The sequence below is a fragment of the Poeciliopsis prolifica genome, unplaced genomic scaffold, assembly GCF_027474105.1.
Source record: "Poeciliopsis prolifica strain line A6 unplaced genomic scaffold, Auburn_PproV2 SCAFFOLD056, whole genome shotgun sequence".
Classification (NCBI taxonomy): Eukaryota; Metazoa; Chordata; class Actinopteri; order Cyprinodontiformes; family Poeciliidae; genus Poeciliopsis; species Poeciliopsis prolifica.
This window is the reverse complement of record NW_026562431.1, coordinates 2,512,192-2,522,500: the sequence shown is the minus strand read 5'-3', so window position 1 is coordinate 2,522,500 and position 10,309 is coordinate 2,512,192. Positions and strand designations below refer to the sequence as shown.

The 10,309-nt window shown below is 36.3% G+C and overlaps 1 protein-coding gene across 1 annotated transcript; it reads left to right on the top strand.

The window, feature by feature from the left end:
• Positions 1 to 6,980: 6,980 nt before the first annotated feature.
• On the top strand, positions 6,981 to 10,088 carry LOC129379185 (interferon-induced protein 44-like). Its single transcript, XM_055059834.1, has 7 exons — positions 6,981 to 7,020; positions 7,210 to 7,243; positions 7,950 to 8,148; positions 8,432 to 8,584; positions 8,683 to 8,851; positions 9,027 to 9,127; positions 9,215 to 10,088. Exons 1-7 carry the CDS (start codon positions 6,981 to 6,983, stop codon positions 9,374 to 9,376), a joined length of 858 nt encoding a protein of 285 aa, XP_054915809.1. The 3' UTR covers positions 9,377 to 10,088.
• Positions 10,089 to 10,309: the final 221 nt, after the last annotated feature.

Here is a 10,309-nt window from a genome sequence, read left to right as displayed (position 1 = left end):
AAAGCAAAAAATAAAATAAATCAAAGTTCTTTTTGCCCAATATTTTTATTGTTAAAGTTTATAATCTAATGAATTATGATGACTTTATGTATTGGAGCATACAATCATCAGGACATTCTTTATTTATTTTGAATTTGCTGATCTCTAAACTATGACAACAAAATGACAAGAAGTAAGATTAGCACCACGACCAGAACAAATGGAAGAACAATTTTCCAATAAGGGAAACAGCATTTATCAAGCCTTTCAATGAGACCCGGCTCCATGTGTCTGATCTTCTCGATCTGTTGGTTCTGAGACCGTTGATTTAATTCACAGATCAGTTGATCAACTGCCTCAATATTTTTAGCACACGCCAGCAATCCTGGCACCGTCTCATGGAAGAGAACATGAACATCCAGGATGACGTTGGGATATTTGTCAGACCAGTTCACTCCAGCTGTGGAGTAGCCCTCATCTCGCGTGTGGTGCATCAGAACCAGAATGACATTTTGATCTCCTGTTAAAACAAGAATAAAATGAGGTGAAGGGAAGGTTTTGCATTCTTAGACTGTGCGGTTGTTTTATTTCTTGATTAGACGGATGTCTAAACCAGTGGATTATAAAACTGGTACCTGGAACCTTGGTCATGGCCGCTTCCACATCTGACCCAACGCGAGAGGTGATGGGACAGAAAACGATGATGAAGAGACTTTCCATCCAGTGTGTGATGGTCAGCTGTATCCTCCTCTTCATTTTACTCAGCAGCTCTTCATCGGCACCAAACGTCTCCCCACAAGTGATGGTGTGGACTTTAACTAAACGAAATTACAAAATACAATAGATGAATTTTCAGTAATAAGCAATAAATTATTACTTTATTAATGATTTATTAATAAAGTACTGTTAGCAGTTATTAATTATTTGTAATAAGTAATTACCTACTGATAAGTAAGTATTAGTTACTTAATAAGTTACTTATTAGTAGTATTAACTACTCCTACTAACATTTAATTATATTTTAATTATTTTTTTTTTATTAAAATGAATTAAAAACATTCATTTTTATTTTAAAATGAATGTTTTAAATTTTTAAATTAAATCTGACATATTTTCATGATGTATTCATGTTGATTAATATGCATTGTCCTCTTTATGAAATAAATTCATAAAAATTAAAATCAGAACTGGTATATGACATCTGTCAGTGTGGTTCCTGCAACAGTGATGCTCACCTCCTGAAGTCTGATACATGTTGACGTCTAATAAGAGAAACAAAGCAGTATGAGCAGTTTGGCATTTCTGCAGAGATGAAACATGAGTGTTAACTCTGTAAACTGATAGCATTTAATTGACTCAGAGGCATTCAGATGCTTTCACTTGAACAGTAAACTGAGACCAGATAATTTGGCAGCAGAGGAAAAATAAAACCACTCTCAGAAAAGTCAGAAGTCTTAAGTTCTTGGATTTCTCCAACATGTCCAGTTTAATTTGTTTTAAACAAAGTTACCAAAAGCGTAAACAGAATCAATCCTAAAGTCAGAATAGATCTGACCTTTGACACTGATTGCAGTGTCAAAGGGCAGATATGTGACATATCATTATGAAGATTTATGTAATGCTAATTTTCCAGACACCAAAAAATCTGCTGTGTGAGATTTTAAAGCAGTTTGGCTGTTTTTAGAAATAAAGACAAAGACTGAAGTTCCAAAATGTGCAAAATTAGAAAGCTCATAAGTGCTGTCAAAAATCAGCAGCACTTATGAGCTTTGAATCATAAGTGCAGCACTTATGAGCAGCACTTATGAGCTTTGTTCCTGTAATTTAATGTTCCATTTTCACTCTTACAACACATTATTTTATTTCTTGAATAAAGTGAAAGGTTTATTCAATATACCATACAATGTAAAATAAATAAAAAAAATAAAAAAACCAACAAACAAAAGAGGAAATAAAATGTTGCAGTCATAGAAAAAACAACAGTGTTTGATGTTTCCTACCTTTGCTGTAAATGTGTGGCTCCAGAGAAACAAACAAGCAGAAATAGTTTCTTCGTGCAGCTTGCGGTGTGGGAGCTGCAGCATGAAGTGACTGGGATCAACTTGAACCAGGGGCTATAAAAAACTCAGGCACTTTCACTTTCATTCTTAGTGAGATGGAAAGCACATGTCTTATGTGCTTTCCATCTTTAGGTCATTACAACATATCATATTGTGTCAAATGATCAAGTTGCTTTGTCAAGATATACATTTACTTAAACTTAGAAGTTTTGAAACATTGATGGGTTTTTTTTTGTTGAGGCAACAAACATACATTTCAATCTGGAGAGACTCAGACGGAGAGAGAAAAACAATTAGAAGAGTTTAATGATATACAGGAATTGGAATCTTTGGCGCTCGGGCCCGGCTGGGGAAATAGATTATCACAACGTTAGCGATAAGTGCGTTCCCAGCACTGATGGGGACGTCCTCCCACCAAAAGAAAGTCGAGGCTGCGGAATAAATGACAGGACGCAGGCGAAACAGAGTAGCGCCAACTTAGGTGTTAAGTTAATAGCAGAAACAGAAGGAGGTGACATGGCAGCGTAAGGAGAGGAAAAGGTGAAGACTTGTGGGGATGCAACAGGGCATGGAGTAGTGATATACAAAGAAGGTATTGTATATATTTAATATTTTGTTTTGAAAAAAAATATTTTTTTAAATATTTTAAAGTATTTTTTTGCTTTATGCATACTACATTTTTTTCTTCTCTTCTGATACAACTAAAATACAACTAAAATGTGTTTGATAGCAGTCATTGGAACTTCAGTCTTTGTCTTTATTTCTAAAAACAGCCCAACTGCTTTAAAATCTCACACAGCAGATTTTTTTGGTGTCTGTAAAATTATCATTTTATAAACCTTCATAATGAAATGACACAAATCAGCAGGCACTGCTACTCACCCAGCAACCCCAGTAAAGCCCAGCTTTTGCATCTGCATCAACATTTGAAGAACATTTTTCACAGAAAATCTGTGTTAAAATTGGCAGGGGAACTTTTTTTTTTACAGGTGATTTTTTTTGCAGGTTAAATTTTGAAGATGAGTTATGCAGATTAATATTTGCTGCTTTTAAAGTAAAAAAAAGAAAGAAAGATTGTCACAGAATAAAATTCAGTGTCTGTGAGAAAGCACACGTCTTGCCTAAAAACTCAATGAGACAAAAGTTTAACAAACTTCGATTTTAGAAGATTGTTGCTGTGTCAAAACTGAAACCTTTTTTGAATAAATGAGTAAGATCTTCTTAGAAATCACATGGTCTACAAAATGGAAAGAGAAACGAGAAAAATACTATAAAATTCTTGAACTCTTACTTTTATCAGACCTGTAACAGTTCTCTCTCTGCTGCAGCTTATCTTCTTCTAAGGTTGATTTTTTTTAAACCTCCATTTAAAAAAAAACACACACACTGGAAAGAAGGAGAAAGACGATTCAAGATTTTTACACTCAGAAGAGCGGAGAGAGAGGCCAAAGACATCTCCATCTTAGTCTTTGATGCCACACTCTGAAGCATGCTCTTCAGCAGTACCTTTTACTGCCATTAGGATGGTCACTAGTTACAAGATTGACAGCTGCAAACAGAAACCCAGCTGCCAAACACACAGTCAGTCATAAGTCTATTCCAAATGATGAAGTTTTCCTGCACTTTGTGCATCTGTGGTCTTAAGCGCAGTTCCGGTGCCATAAACTATGACTCAGCCTTTGTTGTTCACTTCTCAGGTCACCTTGGCTTGCAGGTCGTCTGCTTTCCATTTGGCATCATCGCCTCCTGAGAACATTACTAAAAGGTACACAGTCTGGGAGCAAATAGTCTCCCAGACTATTTGCAGACTATTATGAATACATAATCCTTAGTATTCATATTGGTAATTAATTTAAACTTTTCAGACATTTTCTAAAGTTGTTACATTTGTCATTTGGCTACTTGGGTTTGGGTTCTTGTTTGGTGGTACTAGGATTGTTTTTGAAGTGGATCTGGCCATTTCCTTTCCAAGGTGAAAGGAAATAGTGATGATGGCTCAAGCATCTAATAAGGATAGCTCCAGGGTGTCTCCCTTAGGGAGGGTTTTTTCCAAGTGTGACATGCACAACATGCAACAAATCCAGACAGGAATTAATGTCACTTCCTGTGTCGTGCCAAAGCATTAGCGAAGACTTCCTGTAAGCTTCTGAACATGTCATAAGTATTTATCCAGGGTTGGTGGATATTGTCTCAATCTCTTATCATACATAGAGGGAAGCAAGAGGAGTCAGCCGATAATCTTCAGTGTCTTCTGTGAGTGGGTGGTGCTTTAGTGATGTCATCAAACTACTATGCTATTGTGTGCAGCCAAGGCTAACCCTAACATGCATGCACAAAAACTCTGGTGTGCCCTGGATAATGTATCAGGGAGACATAGATGTTGCACAAAACTAGAGGGCGCTGTGGAGTCACTGCTCAATATAAACATTGTAGACTTTTCAGAAATTAACAAAGGATATTTATGTCCAGTCTCATGCAAATCGCATCATGCATGTGTGATTTAGATCCAACCGCATGTAAACGGTGAGGGATTGGAATTTGCCGTTCTACCAGGCCCTCATGCTAAAGGTGCTAGAGCCTCATGAGGGAAGGATTTAGCACTATGATGATCTAGGTCTCCAGACACCAGTTTAAATCTGTATGAATCACAGCGTCAAAGGAAGACAACCAGCAGCAAAACAGGTGACTTCCTGTTCAAAGGGGGTGGAGCTAAGCGATGTCGCATATAGAACAGGGGATTGTGTTTTGACATACAGAAAGTGTGCTGCAGCTGGGTACTTCTGTGTGGAAGTTATTCCAGATTTTATGATTGCCAATAAAAAATGGCCTGGGAGTCACTATTAAAATATTATAGGGGGCGCTGTGGAGGAAGACTGAGTTCCTAGATGAGGGTGTGGATCAGGGTTGAACACAGTGCAGTTGGTGCAGCTTGGCTGAAATATGGAATTAAGGGCCAAACATATGTCTGGCCCCCACATGCCGCCAGAGCCGCGCCCTCTCTTTGTGCTTTAAAGCAAGTGAGACCAACTTGTTCTTTTGTCTTCTGACACAATATCATCTTGATTAGGTCAAGGGGGTCAGAAATGGAGCTTTCCAAGAGAAAAAAAGTGACATTCTGTTCTCAGTGGACGAGACTCAGATGACATCAGCATATGACCACATGACATCATCAGGCATCCCAACCTGATGACTCCTGCCAAGTTTGACTTGAAATAATGCAATATAATTGAACATAAACATACCAAATATGCAGAACCTATAATAAACAAGATCTTTTCTCTGAGGAAATTATATTTATTGGGAAACTCTGGAGTTTTCTAAACTTTAACTGTTATAGTATAGTGATACGTTTAAATTAATTACAAATATAAATACTCTATGTCTGTTTGCTTCTAGAATGTGTGCTTTGTGAGAAATGTCTGCAGCGTGCCAAACTGGAAGGAGACATCAGCCACTGTGCAGCCAAAGGTTAAGGGTCAAAGTTTAAGAGTCACAGACACAGGAACTACGCTTCAGACCTCACATGCATCAAAATAGAAGACTCCATTGTATAAAAAAGACTGAGGACTGTAAGTTGAACAGTTCCTATGTTGTTGCTACAGAAGGAAGTTAACTGGAACTCTGAACTTTGCACTCTGCACTACGGCAGCCTGTAGGTGCAACACGCCTGTGACTCAAGAGGACAGCAGAAGCAGCAATGCTATGTAATTATTCAACATAACCAAATCAGCTATGTAACAAGGGACCGTCCTGAGAAAATAAAAGGAGAGTGTGAAGCGGAGCTTGCTTCAGAACGGGTCGGAAATTGTAACTCAGTTGTTCCTGTCCTTTCTCCTTGTGCAAGAAAATGTAAAACTCATTTGTCTCTCTTCTCCTCCTGTTAGAGAATGCTTAGCTAGATGAACTTGACATATAGGCCACACAGCTTTGATTTGTCTCTTTTTTGCATGACTTTAATTTAACTGGTAGTGAGTCCATTACGTTTCTATTTCTAAAACATATTAGACATCATATTCCATTCATGCATTTAACTCATTATGCATATACTTGAAAGATGAGTTGGTCAGAAAAAGCCCTGCAGTTGCTGACAAGCTCAGATTTTCTCTTTTATTGCTTTGTCACGCAGAAACTAAAAGCTTTTTTCTCAAAGTGAGTGCTCTTCTTGTAAATCACATTAGCCATGAAAGTGAAAGTGAAACAGTGACACATAGAGCCAAATAAAAGAGCCAAGAGCTTTTACTTTCATCAGCATCATAACGGATCTCTCTGCAGCAGCACATCTCCTCCTGAGGTAGGATTCTTTTCCTTCTTTTGTAACAAAGCAGCTGCAGGAAATGACTGAAAAACAAATGAACTGATTTAAAGAGCTCTTACAAATGATTGTAGAGTCATTCTCTCTTCTTCTCTCTGTATTTGCAGAATATTTACTGTCACTGCCATGGGGGGTAAATCTTCTAAACCATGTAAGTTTCATTCCTGATGGTTTTGGTTGTGATATGTGCATTCATTATTTCTCTAATTAATTTCAGTTTGGTATATGTTGCATATTTTCAGTTCATTTTATTTTCCCCTTCACATTAAATTGATCTTGAACATGTTTTTAAAGCAGAAAGTGAAATAAAGTTACATGTTAACTATTGGAAATAAACACTAGAACATGGTTCTTTGGGAATGTCTGAAAAGCTTCGCAATGGAAATATTTAAATCTGTTTATGCAAATTTTGACTCATAATATTTCCTGTGTTCTTGTATTTAGCTCCTCCCCCATGTAAGTATTATTTCTTCTATGTGTTTTTCATGTTATTGTTTTCCTTTGTTCACTTTAGAATAAAATTGAGTCTATTCACTGCCTCAATGAACCACAGATTTAAGAACACCAATTATGTTTATTCCTTTAATATGAACATTAATTATAATTCTAGTCATTTATTGACCTAAGTAATGTGTCTCTTTGCCTGTTCAGCTCCACCACCTTCTCCACGTGAGTAAAACTTATTATTCATGCTGACACAGCAGAAAGTGTTTTTCTTGCCTCAATAAAAAAACTGAATTATTTTATTTGCTAATCTCTTGACTCATGTTACTAATATTATTTAGAAAAGCTAATTCTTCCATCTATCGTGACTCACTGTTCTGGTTTTAAGACTTTGCTCTGAATTCTCCTTCACAGTTTTAGAAACTCCATGGAGAGAAATAACTTGGGGGTGAGTCAATGTACCTTATTGAGATCTATATGTTTAAAGGTGATGGTTTTTTTTGGGTTCAGCATAGTCAGCCATCAAAACAGTTTCTTGAATTAATAGTATCACTTGAATCAATCAATCAAATTTTATTTGTATAGCACATTTCAGTAGGAAGGCATTTCAAACTGCTTTACATCATAAACACAAAAACACAAAGTCATGCAACATAGAATAAACAATACATTGTTACATATTACATTTCAAATACAATTCTAAATAGTTGTGTTTTTAGTTGAGATTTAAAGGAAAGCAGGGTTTCTGCTGTTTTACAGTTTTCTGGAAGTTTGTTCCAAATTTTTGGTGCATAGATGCTGAAAGCTGCTTCTCCTCTCTTGGTTCTGGTTCTGGGGATGCAGAGCAGAACCAGAACCAGAACCGGAAGACCTGAGAGGTCTGGAAGGTTGAAACAATAACAGCAGATCTTTGATGTATTGTGGTGCTAAATCCTTCAGTGATTTGTAAACTAACAGAAGTTATGTAGTGAGATCAACATGCTGATCACACAGTGAGTTGAAGGTCATATTCACTGATTCTCACTGTTAGAAGTTCACACATAATCTGTACATCTAGTTGAGGTTCAGGGTCTTGCCTGAAGTCAAGTCATCTCTGTTTATTAAGATAAAAGCTATTTTCTGATGTTATGATTTCAAATATTGCATTTTAACAGAGACAACAGCAAAGATCTTCAGTACTTGAAGAATTTTCAGCCTCAAAATGAGGAGGCAACAATCAGAGTCCTGCTCTACGGCCCAGTTGGTGCAGGGAAGTCCAGCTTCATCAACTCTGTTAACAACGTCCTGCAGGGCAGAATGACCCATGATTGTCTGGCCAGTGCTACAACCTCTGATCAAAGTTTCACCAAGATTGTGAATATCATTTCTTGTGTATTTTCCACCATGTTACTGGGATTATTTATAAGTCTAAAATGTGAATAAGCCTTTAAAATCAAACAACATTTTCTACAAACTTGCAACCACTGAATATTGAAATGTCTTATTCAGAATTTTATTCATCAAAAATAAATTTAGGTTGAAAATTAAACTTTTTAAAAGTATTTTGAGGCAGGTTTGTAACTCTTCAATTTAAAATATATTCTAGCCGCTTTATGCCGACTGATTACATAAAACACTGTTTTTTTCTCTCTTTCAGTACAAAACCTATAAAATCAAGAAAGAACGCAGGGGAAACTTTTATCCCTTTGTGTTTAATGACATCATGGGTCTGGAAGACGGAAATGGAAGAGGAGTCAGAGCAGAGGACATCAAACTGGCCTTAAAAGGACATGTGAAGGATAGATATAAGGTATTTATACGTTTCTGCTTTAAAAAAAATCCTTCTCTTAAAGACATTATAATTTACTTGCTTAATGTGGAATGTTCATCATATTTCCTTTTCCACAGTTCAATCCTGTATCTTCCCTGTCTGATGATGATCCTGGCTACAACTCTTCCCCGTCCATCAGTGACAGAGTTCATGTTCTGGTCTGCATTTATTCTGCTAATGCTCCACAAATGAATTCCTCAGTTTTAGAGAAAATGAGGGAAATCAGAGAAGCAGCCAGTGATCTGGGTAAGAAACAGCAAATATGCATTTAGAATATTATTCTGCAGTAAAGGAATTTTTAAAAATGTTGTCAAAAATGTTTCATCACACTCTTGTGATCTTGTTATTTCAATATATTGTTTGAATAATACATTTAGAGTTTCTTGAGAAACTCCATGTTTTAGAGTCTGTATCTCCACAGGAATCCCTCAGCTGGCGATTCTCACCCACATTGACTCAGCCTGTGGAGAAACAGAGAAAAATCTGAGAAACGTTTACAGGAGCAAACATTTAAAGAAAAAGGTGAATCAGAGAAAGATTTATTCTAAACAGGAATACCTCCTAAAAATATTGTACAAAAACTAAAAACAATGATTGTGTGATATGTAGATGGGTGACTTCAGCTCCAGTCTGGGGATCCCAATGAACTGCATCCTCCTAATGAAGAACTACAGTCATGAAACTCAGCTGAATTCAGACGTCAGCACTCTGATCCTGAATGCTCTGAGGCTGATGATTGACTTTGGTGACGACTACGCCGACAAACTGTGAAGCCGCAGAACAGTTTGTGTGGAGATGCATGGAAATTGAAAATATGAACATGAAAATATATTTTTTGTGTACATATCGATTATATCATTACCTAGTTGTAGAGGAGATTATAGTCGTTGAGCAGTAACCAAGTTTTCTGACCTTTGACACATATTTCCTGCTTTTCTCTCTCAACCCTTTTGTGGTAAAATTAGTTTTTTGATGAAATAAGGAATAATTAAAGTGCTTTTACAATTGTAACTTTGGTCAGTCGGGAATAGATTTGCTAAAAAATGAACAGTTCTCTTCACCAATATTCCATTTTATCCATTTGTTTGCTGGTCTTGTCCATCGATAGAAAGGGCAACACATTTACACTCATGTTATTCATTTTGTTAAATGAACAAACTTTTTGTTACATTATGTTCTTTTGCATAAAAAACAAACGTCAGACCTCGTGGGAAACCAAGTGCCTGTAATCGCTCATACATGTTTTTTTTACAATTATGACTGAATTGTTTGGTTGATGGTTTACATTTACATTCTGTGTGTTACTTTCCAGCTTGATAAAAGTCGCCACCAAACTATTAGCAGCTGTATCAGGTCAAAGCGTCGCATGTTTTTATTGTTGACTCATTCGTTGTAGAACATTTGGAAATCAATCTATAAATGTGTATGATGTGTCATAAAACAATGTTACAGTTTGAATCATGTTAAATAAAAACAGTGAAAATAAAAATCAGCTTCACTCACATTCTATTTTAGACAATAAAACATAGAGTAATATGTTTTATTACTCTATAAAACATAGAGTAATATGTTTTATTGTCTACTACTTAGTACTGTATTTTATTCTTTGTTCTCTGGTTTTAAGGACTCTTTGCAACATGTTTTCCAAACCAGTCGTTTAGCTGCTTGTGTTTGATTAAGATGATTAATCTGTTTCTGAAGTAG